The sequence below is a fragment of the Vicugna pacos genome, chromosome 8 (assembly GCF_048564905.1).
Source record: "Vicugna pacos chromosome 8, VicPac4, whole genome shotgun sequence".
Taxonomy (NCBI): Eukaryota; Metazoa; Chordata; class Mammalia; order Artiodactyla; family Camelidae; genus Vicugna; species Vicugna pacos.
The window spans coordinates 64,433,557-64,453,375 of record NC_132994.1 but is presented as its reverse complement, the minus strand read 5'-3'; the positions used below and the strand labels follow the sequence as shown (position 1 = coordinate 64,453,375).

The following is a 19,819-nucleotide window of genomic DNA, read 5'->3' as shown; positions in this document are numbered from 1 at the left end:
GGTAGCAGATTGAATTTTTTTCCACAAGTAAAAATACGTAAAAGAACAATTGTTAGCATTGTTTTAAGAGGCCAATACAGCATTTGAAGTCTGTTAAGAGTTAACCTTCCACAAACCCTTTGGTTTAGACATCCCTGCTCAAGGATACAGCCTTTCTCAACCTCATCCACTCTTGTCCGCTTCTTGTCCTAACTTTACCATGGCATGAAATTATCCCAATAAAAGTAGAAAATAAATCCTAATATAAACATTGTTTGAATTGTCATATTCCCTGGATTAAGCACTCACAGTTGTCTTAAGTTAATTTGTTTCATGAGCACATTATCAGCCTATAATTATAAAATAACTGTATTTTTCATTTCTATAGACCTATACTGTCCAACATGTGGCTAATGGTTAAAGTTAATTTAAATAACACAAAAATCTAATTCTTCTTGACACAACATTGTAAAATGATTATAACTCAATAAAAAATGTTTAAAAAAAGTCTAATTCCTCAGTTGTACTAACCACATTTCAAGTACTCCATGCCCCACGTAGTAGTGGCTACCATACTGAACAGCATAGACACAGATATTACAGAAAGCTCTGCTGGGCAGGACTGCTATAGACTTTTTTCCTAAAATTTTATTTTAAAGTGATTCAGCTAAAACACTGGTAGGGTTTAACCTTGTAATTTTCAATTCTCTATAGTAGTGATTCTCAAAGTGTGGTCCTTGGACCGGCAGCAGCACATTATTGTCGGAAATACAAATTCTTAAGAGCGCCAGCAAAATATTACTTTGTTTTAACAAGTTCTCCAGGTGATTCAGGAGACTGTGAAGAATGTTCAAGTTTTAGACCACTGTTCTCAGTTACTTAAGAGCAGTTATCATCAAAGCATAAACTATGACTTACTATGAGATGTACCATTACAGTCTAAAACAATCAATAAATGATATATTAACTATGAAATCATAAACAATTATATTTTTGTCTTAAAAAACCGAGTAGATATTTTCAAAAAAATATAACAATATTAAAATGAAACCAATCATGAACTTTTTTCATGAAAAAAATTAAAACTGTAATTTGCTTTTCTTTCAGTTTGCAGATCCCTTTTCACTTCAATATCAGCATAATCATGTTTTAATCTTTTTCTAAAGAATCAGTTAGAAGCCTTTAAGTTAGGAAGAATATATAAAGGCGGAATAATCAGTAAAGAGTGAAAAATTTTCAATTTGTGCTAATTGAAATTTTCAAATGAGCAAACATTATTTTTACAATAAATTAATAAATAAAATGAAATCTATTAGCTAGAATTAATTCAGCAAAGTGTTGAAACAAAAGCTGCAAGAGTGTTACAAAAGAGGCTAAACAATTTATTTACTCTCACTTCCTCTTACTTCCTCTTACCAGTCATAGACCTAGTATAAAACTAAATTGTGCACTATCAACACCCATGTATGTTAAATATTTCTCATTAAATTTTCTGATTAAAAAAATCCTTAGATATTTCATCTAAGAATAGTAATGCAATACATTAAAGTGATTATAAAACCACTGGGAGAAGATCTAGTCTTGGCTTACTACAAATTCGACCCAAAAAGGAGAGACTTTAAGAGCCTGATTGATTACAAATTTCTGCTACAGCCAAGTGTCTACTGTGATAACCTACCAGTGGAAAATTACTTAATCACAATTCAAGCACAGAATGTTTCAGGTGTGTATCCTGCAACAGCGGGCACTAGATCATTTCAAAATTTTTTATACAAATATTTATAATATATTGAGCTTATGTGCAATCCATGGGAACCTAAGTCATGATAATATTGTCTCAGCACATAAACTTCCACTTTCAAATATTCTTCCATAAAATGAATACTGGCAATGCTTGACAGAATTTTAAAATCTAAACATTCTTCATTACTAAACATTAAGGACACAATTTCCAAGTTTTAAATATTGTTTTGAAAAAAAGTCAAATGATGAATATTAAGCATTAACCATGTACCAGACAATGCTATTTACTTCTCTCACTAATCTTGATATTCCTAGCACAGATCCAAACATATAATACACATTTAATAGGCATTTATAAAAAAAAGGAATGATTTTTAAGTTTTGAGAGGATTCAAGAAAAGTCCCAGGCCTCAAGGAGGTTACAAATCGAATTAGGTAACATGACAAACACATGAAAAGCTAAATAATCTATAACAATTAAAAATGTCACATGGCAGGGTATTATTATTTGCAGTGTCAGTGGCAAAGAAGAAAGCTATAAATTCTGACCAGAGTGAAATTATTACGGACTGCGGTCCTTCTGGTCTCCCGACTAGACGACAACACTGTATTTCGATTTAAAAAAAGAAAGTGACACAGCACTCGTCCCACCCTAAAATTATCATCAGAGGAAGGAATACAATAACTAAAGTGAATGGTGTAAAGAAACTTCCATACAAGGCTTTTAAAGCATATGGTAGCCCTGAAAAAAGAACATTCCACACACAAAATCGTTTGCTGGATCCCAAGACCTGTAAAGGCTCCTGAAATACAAGTCTCTCGGGAACAGCATCCCCTGATTATTTCTTCCTCCGGCCCCCGTGAAGCTTTCCACTGGACAGCCGCCCCAGAAATTTCTCTCAGCATCCGCAACAATACTCTCATCTCCCTCTCCCTCCCCTCGCCAGTATCAGACGGTGGCATCTCCCGCCAGAGGAAAAAACGGAGGGCGGGGGAGGCAGAATAGGGGAGAAAGCTTGCAGCTCGGTCGATTAAGACAGAGGAGGAGGTGAAAAGACGCGGGGGTCGAGGGTGGGGTCCCCTCAGCTACAGCCCAGACTCAAGGAGGCCCAGCCAACATCCCACCTCCAGGGCACTCCCCTCGCCCGCTGTACGCGGACGAGCAGGCGGCGGACTCAACTGACAGCCCCACAACCTGTGCCGCGCCCCCTCCCCTAGGCCCGCGGGGAAACGCCTGCCCCTGCCCCACCAGCAGAGGCCCCTGGCTCCTTCTCCCCGGTTCCCTTCCACATCGCCGATGAGTGACAGGTCCCGGGGGAGGCGATCGCAAGCGCACACCGTTCAGAACCGCTGGTGCAACCCTGCGCCGACGCCCTCCGGCAGGCACGGGGGGGTAGACAGAATGTTCCGGGCGGCCCAGGGGGACCCGGTCCAGGCCTGGCCTTCCCCAGTGGCCCCACACCGGGCGGGGGTGGCACTTACTGCGGAGGTTGTGGATTAGCTCCGAGTGGCTGGCGCCGCCGGATTTCCAGGCCATCGCTAAGCACACCCGGAGCAGGTACAGAACCACCTTCAGCGCGGCGACGGTGCCTAACAGCTTCCCCAAGAGTGAGACCACCTCCCACACGGTCACCGCCCCGCTCGCGTCCCCGTTGTAGCCGCCGCTGTGACTGCCGTCGCCGCCGCTACCGCCACTGCGCGCTCCCGGCATTCCCCGCGGCACGCATGCGCTCTATGACGCCGCGCGGCCTCGGGTGCGGTCGGGTGGGGCCGGAGGCGGCGGTGGCCGCGTGCCCGCCGCCTGCGCGGGGGACCTCTGCGGCTCCCTGACACTAGCGGGTTGGCCTCGCTGAGTCAGCGCCACTGCCGCTGCTGCGTGGCCTTTCTGAGTCCTCGGGCTGCGCAACGCCTCCTTGCTGGGTTTGGCCTGCGGTCAGGCGGAGCGGGCCCCCGCGCGGTCGGTCGCGTGCTTCGCTGAGGTTCTGATTACCCAGCGCGGTGCCGGCATGGAAGGGCCGATCTGGTTCCGCCGCTGCCTGTGGCTCCACAGTCGCCGCTGGGTCAGCTGTTGGGAGCGGCAGGTGTGCTCCTATAGCTGTCCTGATTGTTAGACGGTGGGCTTCCTCCGTCCTGCTTCACCCAACCCAGTTGACTAATATTTAGGTGGGTTACAGTCAGAACTCCGCGTGGTGGAGCCTAAGCCGGAGGGCAAGTGCCCTCTAACGAGAGTACTCTAGCCTCTGGCTTGTGACAAGTACATCGGTGGTTAGCAGAGACTTTGCGACCCTGGTTTGTTCTAAAACACAAAATCAGAGTGGCTGAATACAGAGAAACGGAGTTGGGGGTGGAGCGTGGGGAATGCTTTGCTCTTTAGAACAATGCAGTTAGTTTAAAATACCACAATATCCTATGGCGAATGTGTTCCTTTCCCAACACAGGTATGCGTTTTCAGCTAATTCAGCTTCATAAATTCCATTGTTAGACTAGGCACCAGCATTATTGCTATCACCTATGCAAGACATGAGAAGCTGATAAGAAACATTGCCTGTAGCATCCAATTTACTGACTCCTAATCGGAACTGAGGCTGGAAGAATCCAGTCATCATTTAGTCCAATAAACTTCTAAGGAAGGAAACAAAGCTATGTCAAGACATCGATGCTACTGCATCAGCAACAATTTTCAAGTTCTAGTTTTTACCAGACCTTGTCAAATGTGGTACGTAGTCTACTTTCAATCCGAAATATATATTAACGTTTTCCTGGGATTCTGCGACAATAAACGAAACAGTGTTCTTTACTTCAATGTTGGGAATGAAATTGTCGGTTTGGGACGCTAATGATTTTCTATCTCATCTCTCTGCAGTTTCCTAATAGTCCTCCAGTTTAAAACAATACAAAATATCATTCAGTGTTCAATAAGAACCTGATAACTCTCTCTAAAGCTTATCCAGATGGATTGCATTTCCATATGGTGCTTCTATAACTTGTTGCTGTGAAATAGGACTACCAATATCAAATGGAAACAAAATCATGGCCCATTTTATATAGTATAAAGGAGGTTTTTTTTAAAAAAAGATGAATAAGTCTTGTATGCATTAGGATTTACATTCCAAGTGGGGAGATTTGCGTCAAAAGAAAACTAGCAACAGAGGACAAAATTTAAGTACTATGAAAGGTATAGATATTAAGTGATATGTTTATTTAGATCATCATGGGCTGGAGTAATAGGAAAAGATGGAGGAAGGAATTGGTCCTTGAAGGATGAGGAGGATTTTGAGAAGCAGAGAGGAGTCAAAATAAAATAAAATAAAATAAAAAAGATACCATAGGTCAAATCAAAAATACAGAAAAAGGAAGAGCTCTGGCTCCCCAGCTGTTGACGTTGTAGTTCAAAATCATTCTTAATTATATACAAAAATGAACTGAGGAACGTTACACAATGAATCAAAATTGAAACTGGGGTCTTCAGAATTCCAAATTCAGCTTCTGATACTGTGCATTAACTTTGAAGAAAAGGATTTGTTTTGGAGGGCATGAAGGGAGAGGTTTTGAATAATAAATTGGTATGTCAGTCACGTATTTCCATGAGAATTTAAGAATTTTAAATCTTTTCTCTGCGCAGTGAAATGCAAGATTCAATGCTTAGGTGTGTCTACTGAGTGGTTTCTCTTACATTGATTTTGTTTTTGCCCTTAAATTTGTCCTACATTGCGTAATTATTGCACAAATGTATTGCCTCAGTATTCCTGTACTGACTTTGCAGATTAGGAGCAGGTCCTACAGCACCAGGACCAGCACACTCTCTCCTCGGTCAGAGCCGCTGCCTTGGCTGCCTTCAGGAAGGGCGTCCCATCTGCCTCCTGCTGGCTCGTTCGTTCCGCACCGCAGACGGAGGAGAATTGGCTCTCTGCAGCCACCGTCCCCCTTAAGGTTCGGTCCAATCAGGACTCCGCGGGAAGGGGCGGGACTGAGTGGCGAGCGGTGTGCTTCTTGCTGTACGTGCCGCGATTGTTTTCGGCATGGAGGAAATTTATGCTAAGTTTGTGTCACAGAAAATCAGCAAGACTCGCTGGCGACCGCTGCCTCCGGGGAGCCTACAGACCGCAGAGACCTTCGCCACGGGTTCCTGGGACAATGAGGTACCCCTGCTCCCAGGCGGGGGAGCCCTGCCTCCTCCCTCCTTCCTAGAGCCGCGCCCCCGGCCGCCGGCGCGCGAACTCTCTCGGCTTTTAGCTCCTCTCGTCCTTCTCTGTCCCTCGAATGCCCGTCTCAGACTTGGTTGCCCTGTACCTCAGAGCCATCGATAGGTTGCCTGAGCCTTGAATCTTGTTGTGTTTTTAATAATCATGCCATTTTCCTGAGATGCTTTTAAAGCAAGGTTGACTGTAGGCAATGCAAATTTTAATTTCAGAGAGTTTGACGTGTGTATCATTTCAAGATAACACTTTCTGCTTTACAGGAAAATTATGTCTCACTGTGGTCTATTGGAGATTTTGGGAACTTGGACTCTGATGGAGGGTTTGAAGGAGACCATCAGTTATTGTGTGATATCAGACACCATGGTGATGTAATGGATTTACAAGTAAGTTTGTGTAATATACAAAAATTAACTTTTAAAATAGTGAAGGTACTACATTTAGAGACGTAAAGGGCCTTAAAGCTTGTCTAGTCTCACCCTGGGTTTACAAGAAACTGAGTTCTCTGTAGGTTATGATTTGCCAGAATCAGGACTGAGGAAGGGGATGCAGAATTAATCCTAGCTTGTTGGTCTGGTTGACCATCTACTATTTACCACGCAGTGTTCGGGGAGCTTTACATAAGTTAATTTAATTCTCACTAACTGCTTGTGAATCAAGTATTGCTATCTCTGTTTTACTAATGAGAAAACTGAGACTAAGATCTTTTGAGCATATACTATGTGATAAATATTATGCAGGGCACTTTACATATTTTTGCTTTTTGAATTTTCATAACAACCACCTAAGTAGAGATTAGTTCTCTGCTTTGCAGGTTTAGCAAGGCTTAGAGAACATAACTTAGCCAAGGTCTAAAAGCCAGTAGTAAGTGGTGGGAATGGGATTTTCAAATTCTGATCTGTATGACTTCAAAGTCCCTGTATTTTGTTCTGTGGAAAATTGCCTAACCCTGGGAATGATACTTTCCTAAACCTTTGCGGTAATGGTCCAAAATTAAATCAATTACAGGTGAACGAGTTTAGAGAGAAAAAAATTAGTTGTTCATTCTTCATGAAAATACTTTTATTTGTATGGACCTATCACATTTTACTTGCTTAGCATTTACAGGCTCTTTGCATTTTAAAATTGTTGTACTACTAAATGAGTTAAACAAATAGGCTTCCTCCTTATGAATATTTATGAATTTATAACAAGCAGGAGTTTTTTGTTTAGTTTTTTGACCAGGAAAGAATTGTAGCTGCCTCATCAACAGGATGTGTAACAGTTTTCCTTCACCATCCAAATAACCAGGTAAAGAACTTTTGTTTGAAAACTGAAACATTTTAATTATTTGCATTTTAATTATTCTTAGGAAGTCTTAAATAAGATTATACTTAATAATGACACAACTAATAAAGTTTTATAGTCTCAAAACATGAAGGAGGAAAATATCTATCTTTTAGTAGATTAATTCTAGGGCTATGTTTGTTTGAACTATGATTGAAATTGGATATCTCTTAAATTCTATTAGATTAGCTCTAGCAATGAAGTATTCTGGCAAGTAATTTTCCTTTAATTCTCTCTTTTAAGATCCTGTTCTGGTCTTTTGAAGAAAGAAAGAGCACCTTCTAGCTCAGGTATCAGGAGAGAGAACAGGAACAGCTGCTTTGCTTCTTTAGATAGAACCTAGGTTTTCACTAGAAGAGAAGACACACTGTATGAAAGGTTGACAGTTTTCTCAATACCTTTCTTGTGTGCTAAAGCCTAAGAGTGCTGAGTGTAGTGATAAGGGCAGCCCTTTAAAATAGCCCAACTTGAGGTAACAGTTTTAAGTTGCTGGAAGAGAATGCTTATTTAGATTTTGGGGTTAGTAAAGGTCATCTTACTCATAGAAGCGCTTGGTAAATATAAGATCTGGATCTTGTTAAGTATTTTTCTTAATGGAGTCATTTGGAAAGCACTACAGAGATTTATCTCTTAGATGTAGGCCAGTTCACTTAAGAATTTAGAGTTGCTTTTGATCACGTAGTTACCTGATACCCAAAAACCATTTTTTTAGCTTGAAGTAAGTTTGGAATATTATAAACAGCCTTTTTGGGGGAATCTAATCTGGTATATACAGAACTTTAATGGAAGTAGCTTCTAGACTTTAATACTTGGAAATGTGAAGGAAAAAGTATTCTTTTTCTAGAAGGGTGTGAGACAGAATTTTAAACATTTTAGTTGGGGAAAGTGGTATTTTTTTGGAGCTTTGGGTTGATTAATCATATCGTCATTTCTGACACCTAGACTCTGTCAGTCAGCCAGCAGTGGACAGCAGCTCACTACCACACGGGCCCGGGCAGCCCTTCCTGTAGCAGTGCACCATGCACGGGTGTTGTGTGTAGCAACCCAGAAATTGTCACAGTTGGAGAAGATGGTCGAATAAATCTCTTCAGAGCTGATCACAAGGAAGCTGTAAGAACTATAGGTAAGAAAAGTCATATTTCTTTTGTCTATCACATGGTAATCGAGCACCTGCTATGTGCTAAGTAAACACAACGCTAGGTGTTTGAGGGATTTAAAAATATACAAAGCAGGATCCCTTTATTAAGACTGTATGTTGATAAGGCATGTATGAAGGTGGGACTAGAGGAAAGAGAAATTTGGGTGAGAGAGCTGGAGGGGATTATCAGATAAAGAATTGAAGGGCAGGTGGCAATTAATTTAATTTAGGGTCTAGACATAAGTAATGCTAAAAGATGGCACACCAGAAAAAGGGGACAGCACGAAAGCAGGGTAAGACCATTCAGAAGATGATAGAAAGTGTAGTTTGACCTGACTTTAGGTATTTGTATAGAAGTGAGAGGTGAAACAAGAAAGGTAAATTGTGGCCAGGATGTCCATCAACAGACGGATAAATAAAATGTGGCATAAACATACAATGGAAAAAAAAAAGTTGTGGCCAGGAGGTATAGAATCTAATGCACAGCTATAGAAGTTACATTTTGTTAGGTGGGCAACTAAGGAGCCATTGAACGTTTTTGAGCAAAGGGTGATGTACTCCCTATCATGCTTCAGAAGGATTGTTCTAGCGTAGTAGTTCTCAACCATGCTCTGCACAGACTTGCCTGAGCTAATTTTTAACAGCCCATCACCTTAGACCTCCTGAATCTGAACCTCTGTGGATTGAGCCCATGAATCAGTTTTTTGTGTTATGATTTTTAGATCTGAGGATCACCATTTGTTTAATTATTAAGGACCATTGCCTGGTGGCAGTTTGGAAGTGTCAAAAAACAAAAGTCCATAAGTATATGCTAAATTATGTGGTATAAACTTAAACATTCAAGGACAAAGAAAAGAACTATAAAAGCATTCAAGAAGGATTTCATGATTTCATGAAGAATAAGATGAGCAGACTTGCAGTGAGTCAGCACTACAAGGTCAGAGTGAACTCTGGAGGAAGCGCTGGAGTTTGGTCCAATAAAATGGAGGCTCTGGGTTACGTAGTGGGAAAGAAAATTGAATATAGAGGAGCTTGAACACCTCTCTCAAAAATGAAGGGTAACAGTGTTAAGTGGAATTAGAAATACGTGAAAACTCAGCCCTCTATTTAAAAAAATAAACAGTTCAGGTGTCCTGTGAGTGATACAGTTTTTCTATCAAAGGAGAGTCCATTTTACATATATATTACTGTGCATTTCTCTATAGAAATTAAACTGTGACTTACTTAAATTTTGCTTGTAATATTGCAGTCAATAGAAGGAATGCAATTTAAGATTTTCATGGAAAAGGCAGACCCATTAACACACACTGCTGTTTTCTTAATTTGTAGACAATGCAGATAGCAGTACCCTCCATGCTGTAACCTTCCTTCGAACACCTGAGATTCTTACAGTAAATTCCATTGGACAGTTAAAAATATGGGATTTCAGACAACAAGGAAATGAGCCCTCTCAGATATTATCACTGTAAGTTTTGATTTGTAATTTCAGTAGTATAAAGCAAAGTTTATTTGATTACTTATAGCAACTGACTTTAAACCATATTGTATTTTAATTGCAAGGTAGAGAATAATCCCTGATTAAATTTAATAAAGCAAATACGGTTGACCCTTGAACAACATGGGGGTTAGGGTCACTGACCTCCAAACACCTGAAAATCTGTGTATAACTTATAGTCACCCCTCTATAATACCCAGAATCTTCTATATCAGAGGCTGCACATCCCCAGATTCAACCAACCGTGGATCATCTGTACAGTAGTATTTACTAGTGAAAAATACTTTGCATATGAGTAGACCCATGTTGTTCAACAGTCAACTATATAATTTGATAAGCTTGAAATTACCATGCTGCATTTAGTAAATATTTGTTGTATTGATTCACAAGTTTTTATTATCTCTTTGAAGTTTATATTATTTAATGGAAAACTTATTTTTTTCATCAAATTAATAGTGGGTGTAATACACTCTAGATGGGATTGGGAGAAAAATAAAATCCAAGGTATTTTTCCAAAGCAGAAATCCCCTTTCTATGTGTACAACCTTATCTTCTCTAATAAGAAAATAACATGTATCAAGCTGAAAAGAAAATTATATAAACTAAGGATTAAATAAGGGAAGCAAAAATATGCTGTTTAGCTGATATGTAATGTTTTTAAAAAGCCAAGAAATGGAAATCTTCTGTATATCATCAAATTATTTTGCTCCTTATGTCTGCAAATTGAAGAAAGAAAGAATAACTTTGGCCTTTAATCCTCTCCCCTCTCCCCAAATTCTAATGTTTAGAAATATATTGAATGTAGTCAGTTTTTTGACATAAGTTCAGCTAGTAGCTCCAACCACAAAGTTACCATTTAGTTACTGGAATGAAACATGTTTCATGGATTATTCAAAGATAAATTATGCTTTACAATTGTTTGAAGTCCTTGTATCTCCCATTAAAGGACTGGTGACAGAGTGCCCCTCCACTGTGTTGATAGACATCCCAACCAGCAGCATGTTGTAGCTACCGGTGGCCAGGATGGAATGTTGAGTATTTGGGATGTTAGACAAGGTACAATGCCTGTGTCCCTCTTGAAGGCTCATGAAGCTGAAAGTAAGTGTTGTGGAGTTATATAAGGTTTTGGTGGGTGAACTGTATGGTATTTTGTAAGTACCTTTCCATAACGATATATATGGATCATTCTACATCAGAGCTTTTGACTGAATTGAATAAATTTATAATAATTAACTAATCTCTTTATATTTGACATTTATATTCTTTAACATGTTTCATTATTACACAGAAAACCATAGTGATTATCCTTATATATTCATCTTTATGTGCTTTTTTCTTAGGATAATTTTTAGAAGTAGAATTGATAAGCCAAAAGTTTGTCATTTTAAAGCTGTGATTCATGTTGTCAGATTGTTCTACATAAAAATAATATCAGTTTATATTGTTATATCCAATATGTGAGAATGCCCTTTTCCTATGCAAATGCAGGCTGTTGATTTCAGTATTTGTTAATCTGTGTGTTCTTCAGTTTGTATTGTACCTTTTTTTTTTCCTTTTAACAAGAACAAAAGATATAAGCTCTTGGTTTTTTTTTTTTTTTTCATGTTTGTCTTTTGATTTTGGTGGAGAAATTTTGGCTGAACAGAAATTTTTCATTTTACCACCACATGCCAGCGTGGATTATAGTTTTGAATTCTGATGTAAGAGAAGTTGGTATTAATGCTTGAATAAAAGTATAAAAGAGTAAACATTATACCAGTATTGCAACTTCTCAGTTTAAGTTTCACATTATTACTTTGGGAAGATAAATGATTTTTAAGATATGTAAGAAACAGATAAAAGGATAGAAATTTTTTGCCTCTTCCTGAGATAGCTATGTCCAGGAAAAAAGAATAAAAAGAATAGGGCATGCCCTCAGTCTGATGTTACTACCCAGTGGTAGCAGAATTCCAGACTTTCAGATCTCTTCTTACCTGCTCGTTTTTAACTGCTGGCCTATATTGTTAAGCAAAACACACAGCTGTCATGGCTTGTAGTGTATTTTGAATTCATCCTGACTCTTGGCTAGAAATGAAATAAGATATTTCATAGAGTTTGTTTTCTAATTTGAAAGTACATTAATACACTTTCAATAATATTGAAATATATTCATAACTACATAAGAATGTACATTTGGGCAGTCTGCTAATGGCTCTGCAGGCTGTTTTGTTTCAGTTTTTTTTTTTTGTTTTGTTGTTGTTGTTGCTGTTGTTTCACTTTGTTTTAATGAAACAGTAAGAATGTGCTTTACGCAGGGTCTCACCCAGAACGCATTCTTTTCCTCAGGAGGGTGACCTTTTTGGTTGGTGGCATGACGTTTAATTGTGGTAACTGTCAGAATGAGAATTGCCAGCTTACAAACACGTGCCTTGCACTTTTTAGGCTGCGCTCTGGGCACTTTCTCTGCTGCCTCTTTCAGGTCACCTAACCCAGAATTACAGAACCCTTGTTCACAGACTATACTGTTTTACCTTCATGGTGTAGATAACTTCCTTAGGAGCCTTGGCCAGTCCTGGGCTCCCAGATGTTTATTGGTACACAAAGTTCCCTTAAAGTTTAGGGCTTGAGTCCCTAGTCCCAAGCTGGCTTCTTAAAAGCCCTTCACCTGAAACTGGATCCAGACTTTCGGAGCATTTCCAGGTTTGGGTTTGCTAGAAGCTAGTTGCTATTTCTGTGATACAGGCCAGAAGTATCTAGATCCTGGCATGAGCCAAAATTGGACTCTGCCTCTTAGAAAGTCACTTGTATACTAATTTTATAGTCTTCTCTCTCTGTTTCCAATAATATAATCTTTATAGGTTAATGACACAGGAATTGAAAATAAGAGAACTTAACAATTTTTTAAAAATCTTTTCAGAATTATCCCATTGTCATACTTTCCCATAAAAAAATGTAATAGGTCAGATGATTAGCATTTATTCTCATTCACTTGCTAGCCCAATACACAATTAGATTTACTTGGCTTTTTTATCCTATATACATGTTACAGCCATTTGGAGAGCTATATTATGTCTTCTCTTTGATTTTGAAGCCTTTGATTTTTATCATAGGCGTGAAATTTGAAGGTGTGTGATGGAGGTTAATTGAAGATGATGTCTAGAGACAGGTTTTTTGTGTTTATTCAACTTATATCTACACAGGAATAAGCTTCCTGGTTCTTATCTTTTAGTGTGGGAAGTTCACTTTCACCCATCCAATCCAGATCATCTATTTACTTGTTCTGAAGATGGATCTCTCTGGCATTGGGATGCCTCCACAGATGGACCTGAGAGATCATCACTCTTTCACCAAGGTAAAAAGTTTTAATGAAGATTCTTGTATGTAACTTTATTATGTTTTTAAAACATCAGAGTACAAATTCTCATATTGTTAACATTAAGGAATGACAAAAATGTTTCCACCATCTGGCCTCAGGGTGAATTCTAGTATCACAGAGCTTGCAATCTGACTGTCAGCCACTTACTGCCATACTGCTCATGACTAGAAATGCTATCAGGTGGCTAACTGCACATAGCCAAGGGTCTTATTTGTGAGTACCTGTTCTGGGCCCTCATGCCATAAGATGGGCACTGATAACTCTTATGTTACATTGTCAGGGGTGTATGGCAGGACAAAAGTCGGTCTGTTATGTATTAAGGTACTGCTTTCTCCTCAGACTAAAAGACCCTGTCTCCTGATTAAAGACAGAGGCAAGTAAAGGTCAGCCAGAAACTATATACTTAAAATCAAGGAGTATTTCTGTTTCTGTTTTGGCATGTCCTAAGCTTCCTTTTTTTGAGTTTGTCTGTGGTTCCAAAGTTTATTCGTTCATTCATTCAGCAAACATTTATCAGATGCCTGCCACATACTGGCACTCTTCTAGCTGTTAGAGCCCACGACAGTGAGCAGAAAAGCCTCAAGGCACATAGAGCAAATATTCCAGTAGACAATAAATAAATAGATAGTGTTTCAGCGAAAGTCCAATCAGAAAAGCAGAACCTATCCTAGATTTAGAGGAATTGGTTTCACGTGGGTTAGAAGAGCTAGAAGAACAAAAGGAGGGATGCTGGAACGGCAAACAGCAAAAACGAGTAATGCCCAGATATCAACAGTTGTTAGCACCTCTGCTGCTGTGCTGTTGGAAGTGCTGTCAAAGTTGGCCTGGGTCAGCAGAAAAGGTGCCACCTCAGCTGGGGCTGGTATTACTGCCCATGTGGTCGTTGCCAAAAACCTGGAGCTGCTCCCCTGGTCTGCCTTCCCATCACCCACAGCAGTATCTCCCATGGGCAGGGTCTGCCTGGAAGGCAGATGGCAAGGGAACCTGGAAAATGGAGTTTGTCCGTATGATACATAGCAGAGCATAGAAAAGTAGGAAAGGAGACTGAGAGTAAAAAGGAAAAGAACTGGACCAAGTACCCTGATGACTATGAGGAAGTGAAGCAGAGTAGGGGGGTAAAGAATTAATTGGGGGAGAGGCCGCTTGGCAGAGAGAACATCAGAGCAGAGACCTGAAGAAGTGAAGTTGTGAGTCATAGGAAAGCACTCCAGGCAGAGGAAACAGCACATTCCAAGGGCCTGAGACAAAATGGCAAGGAGGCCACTTGGCTGCAGCTCAACATGCGGGCGACAGGTGGGGGTTGGCTGAGGAGCAGGACTTTGGAGACTGTGATAAGGACTTTAGATTTTATTCCAAGGGTGATAGAAGCTACTGGAAATTTTTGAGCAGGGGAGTTGCATGATCTGTCTTATGTTTCCAGAGAAACTAATAATTTTATCTAAGGATTAGCTAAGCACTTGGTGTTTATTTTTCTACTCTTATGCCCACTGTCTTGCATTTGAAATTTTACTGTTTGAAGAACTTGGTTAGACTGGAAGTAGCCTTTGTCTAGTATTGCAAGGGACAATACTAGACTGTGAAAAGGTAAAATAATCTATGCAATGTGCTCTTGCAAAATAAGTGAATGAAATCATGATCTAAGACATGTTATAAGGTAGTAAATTTTTTTTTTTTAACGGAGGCACTGGGGATTGAACCCAGGCCTTCTCATGCTAAGCATATGCTCTACCACTGAGCTATACCCTACCCCACATAGGTAGTAAATGATTAGTGATGCATACAAGTGTTGAGGGTTCCAGGAAAGAAAAGAGAAGCATGAACTAGTCATTTTCAAATTCTTCTTAGAAAAGGAAGTTGAGCTGGACTTTGAAGAATCAGCAAGATTTAAACCCATAATCTTTAAGTTTCAAGATATCAGGGACTTTACCTTTTTCATTCCCAGCACTTAGCCCAAAGCCTGGCATATAGTAGATACTCAGCCATTTATTAAATAAATGAAATCTGTCCTTATTTGGTCTGGCAGAAAGTTGAGAGGAAAGAAAATTGCAGATGATGGCTAAGATTGAAATATACTGCTTCTGTACCACTTAATCCTCTATTAAATACAGAGCACTGTCAGAGATAAAAGTTTATAATCTGGTAGTGTTCTAAAATTCTACTTTTAAGAACATTTACCTAACATAAAGGCTAACAATAAAAGATCTAAAGCAAGTTGATTATATTTTTAGAAGTATGGAAATAAATATATTTTTAGAAATACATCCAGAAGTTTTCTCATGATCACTTCATTTTTTGATTACCTAAGAGCTTAGATTTCTATATATTATCTTCATTTTAAATCTCTTTTTCCCTTACTGTCTTTTGGCCATTTTGCTACATTTCTGAGGCTTTTCATTAAAGAATAAACAAGAAAACAGGGTCAAAATGAATCTTCTGCTTTACTGAAGATTTCAGGTTTGACAGCCATAGTATCCCATGGAAACTTGAGTATTTAATACCCCTAAATAAACCTTTGGTCAAAAATTGTGCTGTATAATATGGAATTATCAGCCTGTTAGTCTTGAGAATTAAAACATGTTTAAATCATTGCCTTTTAAAAATACTGGAATTTCAGGTGTTTACTAGTATAAAATTAGTCTTGAAAGATGTTTTTCCCTCTTCTTTTTTTCCCTCAGGAGGAAGAAATAGTACTTTTTTGTCTCACAGCATTAGTAACCAGGCTAATGTTCACCAATCTCTGATAAGCTCCTGGCTCAGCACTGATCCTGCCAAAGACCGTATTGAAATCACAAGCTTGCTTCCCAACAGGACTTTGTCTGTGAACAGTTTGGATGTTTTAGGTCCTTGTCTTGTTTGTGGAACCGATGCAGAAGCAATTTATGTTACTAGACAGCTTTTTTCATGAAAATACTATAAGATTTCATGTAAAACATACAGTTGGAACCTTTTAAATTCCAGCTTCTATGCAAATTTTTATTATTGGAAAATGTGAAATTTGCAGGGGAAGCATCCGTAAACTGTTGTTAATGTCGATGCCCAGTTTTGGCTTTTGTTAACTGAATCCTGCTCTAACAGTCGCTAGAGTCTGATTGATGACTGATGGCAAAATAATTGGAATGTATGGAAGAACATCAGAGAAATCCTTGTGGTCATAAATGTACTGCCTTCAAACAGACAATTCTGGACAGCTTATGGAATCAGCTCTTCATTTTTTGATGTTGTAGGGCTTAATAATGTCATACAATTTAATAATAATGCTACCAAGGAGTTCCTAGCCTTTTTATAAACAGTATATGGGGCATATCGCTCCCTGGTGGCATTAGCCAATGTTAGTATTTATTCTTTTTACTGCAAGTATTTTCTTCAATTCTTCCACATTTTATTTCATTAATAATTTCAATACACTTTTTCCAGAAAGAATTGTGTAAAGCAAAATTGACAAATTTTTGTAGTGTTCAAATTTTTTTAAAGGTGAAAATGTTTTGACAGATTCTCTTAGAATGGATTTGAACAGAACTCTGTCAACTTTATTTTTATTAAAAATAAAGACCCAACTTTATTTTTATTAAAAAGAAAAAAGACAAATACATTTTTTTCTAAGGATTTTTGCTCTTATTTGATTTTACAACATAGTTGAAAATTGCTGAACTGGATATTGTACAATAAAATAGAACTTGACATTGATAAGTGAGCCAACTTTCGAACTTAAATTTAGCAGGTAACTGGTATGATGATGCAGTAAGAGTAAAGAGTTTTGCCATCTTTATCCTTATCCAAAATGTTAATGATGACCTAACATGTAGTGTTTTAAGATAATTTTATGATACTGCCTCTCTAAAGTTTGTTAGATTAAATGCATTATTGAATTGATAAGACCTTAATGACAAATCACTCGTATTACACAATTGAAGTGTATGTCTATTTACTTTACAATTCCAATAATAGTAATTTTCAAGTTTTGTTTTTCTGCCCCAATAAGTATTTTCAATTTTTTTATGCCACCTTACCTCAGGGTTTTTTGAGTTTTGTTTTTTTGTTAACATTTTAAAATGGAGTACATATACACATCTGCTGTATACATTTGGCTCAAAAATATTTGATTAAAGATAATTAGTATCTTTGAGTTTCAAAGAATTCGAGAAGGAAAGAAAATATTGATAATAGGAATATGTAATTTATTTATAGTTTTATTGCTGGGACTAATTTTTAAACTTCCTGTTATTACAAAAAGTCATTCATTACAGAAAAAAACAATCAAAAGAAAAATTTAAGTACTTATAATCTCAAACAGAGATAATTTGTTTCATACCCTTTTCTGTCCATCAATGTATATAATTTTTTAATGCAGTATACCATACATGTTATATTTGTGGATGCACATTCTTTAGCAGTAAACACATGGATTCAATAATAAAAATATAGCTAAGAATTTTCCTTTGACTTTATATTTCCCTTTGTATGAATGTCTTGCTGCAGTGTCCCTCTCTTCACCCAGTACAGGACCCCTCCCATTCTATGCAAGAGGCTAACATCCTTGCTTTGAGTGGGCCCAAAGCTGATCTCACTCCTGGAAGACCCTAGTTCCCAGGTGGCACATTTTCCATGTTCAGTGAATGGCAAACTTGTGCCTCCGCTGTGATCCGTTATTATTTGTTGCTGAAAAGTTTAAAGGTTTCACCTTCTCAGCACCCTCTTCAGTTTCCAGCAGCGATGTATACAATTTCCCTTGATCCTTTTAGTAAATAATTGGTAGACAGAGGAAACCAGCCATATAGGCTTAGAATACTAACTTGGACTGGAAACAAGTTTTAAGTTTAAAGCTTTGCTTTGCTTTAAGCGTATTTGTAACAGTAAATAAGAGACAGTACATTTGAATAGTGTTACATTTTCAATCAGTTGATGAGTTTTGCTAGATTTAATAAGAAACATAAGCTTTATATAGTATAAATAAAACCCTAATATATGAATTTGTTCATTGTCACTTACTGCCTTTATTCATGAAACTATCAACTAGAGTTTTTTGAGGGCTGTAGGAACTCAGAGGTGGAAGATAGCTCAGAGGGCATCCCAACCTAAATTTAATCATCACTTCCACAGCATTCCCAGCCAATTATCCAACTCTACTTGAAAATGTACCATGATCAAGTTTCCCATTTCCCAACGCAGCCTCCACATTTGGACAGCTCTGATAAAGCATTATGGCAGGGTTTTCATGTGTGAGTGGTATCCCAAACAATTCTATAAAAAAGGGTAGAATCATGTTATTGTGGGTTAATGAAATGATCATGGGAACCTACTATAAGACAGAACCAATCACCAGTCAATTTAAATTTGCATTATGTTGGGGTCTTTTACTATAAGATTTCACTAAATAAATGAATGTTCACGTAAACTGAAATTTGCTTTCGCTTGTCTTCTTTCATCAGGAGGCACAAAAAATTTTTCAATTTCTTTCATCATATATTCAAATATTGAAAATACAGATTGTAGCTTCTTTGGGGTAAGCTTTTAAAATCCCTTCAATTGTTTCTTGTGGGCAAGGTTCCCTTCCCCGCCTTTCTTGCCTTTCTTGGCTAAATCCTGCATACCCTTCTGGACTCCTTTGAGGTGTCATTTTCTCAAGAAAGCCTTCCCTTGGCTAAATTGCAGTCTGCATCAAGAGCCCATTGTGCAGATCTTTTATTGTGCTTACAGCCATTTGTGAAGGCAGGCTGTCTCCCTCTGCTGGACCACAAGCTCAAGAACAGAGCCCATATCTGAGTGTAGCAAGCACTGAATCAGTGTAAACTAAACAACTCACCCTTTAAAAAATACCTCATTTGCCAAAGGCCATCATTAAAGTGTGACTTCCAAAATGAACACTTTTCCAGTGGTGTCTGCCTTGCTGAGAGTATGACAGAAATCTATTCTGGTTCTGGGTACAATATTCCTCTGCAATGCTGTTTCAGCTATTCTGACATTTGTTCAATTAGACTGATGACTAGTTGAACTTAAACCCTTAATTTTTCATACCTGATACTCCCTTAGCCATAGTTCCGTATTCTTGAGTTCATGCAGGTGGTTTTGATCCTTTGCTGTTGGTCAATGCTCCTGTTTAAAAAGACAGATTTTATTTCACTGTAGGAAAGAACTAACAGTCATGATTGAATCTTTTCTGCAGAAGCTGATCATTTTCAGAATTTCCCAACGTGTTCTCCCCACGAGGAGATAGGTTAAATGGACTGAGTGCATAGGCCCACTCCTAGAGTCTTCCCAATTATCAGTGGCACATGAAACGCTGGTATTTGGCTACTGCTGTGAAATATTTATAAACCAACCTAATTTATTGACATTCTGCCCCATTCATTTATCTTTTTCACAAGGCTACTGTGAGAAAACACCTGTGCTATAGCTATCATCCTACCAAAATTTTGGCATAATTGAAAAATTCCTTGTCCTTTGTGAATAACACCTCTACTTCATAGTATTGTGGAAACATCCTTCTAATAATCCATTCTGGAACTTGTCCAAGAAGCATACTAAGTTCACTTGTGTATAGTTTATATCAAGCCTTCATTTAAGCTTATGGTATCAATATGGTATCTAGC

The 19,819-nt window shown here is 38.4% G+C and overlaps 2 protein-coding genes and 1 long non-coding RNA gene across 7 annotated transcripts in view; 2 read left to right on the top strand and 1 right to left on the bottom strand.

Annotated features, from left to right (window-relative positions):
- Positions 1-3,604, bottom strand: part of PCMT1 (protein-L-isoaspartate (D-aspartate) O-methyltransferase) — a 43,171-nt gene extending 39,567 nt beyond the window's left edge. For 2 of the 5 annotated variants that reach the window (XR_012075068.1, XM_072966025.1), the window contains exon 1: positions 3,205-3,455. Coding sequence is in view for 3 of the 5 variants with exons in the window: in XM_072966025.1 (XP_072822126.1) it covers positions 3,205-3,433 (229 nt within the window). In the remaining 2 variants the exon portion in view is untranslated. Of the gene's footprint in view, positions 1-3,204 lie in introns of all 5 variants that reach the window. The other 3 variants (XR_001459990.3, XM_006197727.2, XM_006197726.2) reach the window with 3 other exon arrangements.
- LOC140697754 (uncharacterized) lies at positions 3,491-5,653 on the top strand. Its single transcript, XR_012075069.1, has 2 exons — positions 3,491-3,885; positions 5,486-5,653. It is a non-coding gene; the product is annotated as an uncharacterized lncRNA (long non-coding RNA).
- Positions 5,654-5,678: 25 nt separating this feature from the next.
- Positions 5,679-17,672, top strand: NUP43 (nucleoporin 43). Its single transcript, XM_006197731.4, has 8 exons — positions 5,679-5,861; positions 6,182-6,304; positions 7,131-7,208; positions 8,187-8,367; positions 9,712-9,847; positions 10,824-10,975; positions 13,086-13,208; positions 15,908-17,672. Exons 1-8 carry the CDS (start codon positions 5,742-5,744, stop codon positions 16,135-16,137), a joined length of 1,143 nt encoding a protein of 380 aa, XP_006197793.1. The 5' UTR covers positions 5,679-5,741; the 3' UTR covers positions 16,138-17,672.
- The last annotated feature ends 2,147 nt before the right edge of the window (positions 17,673-19,819 follow it).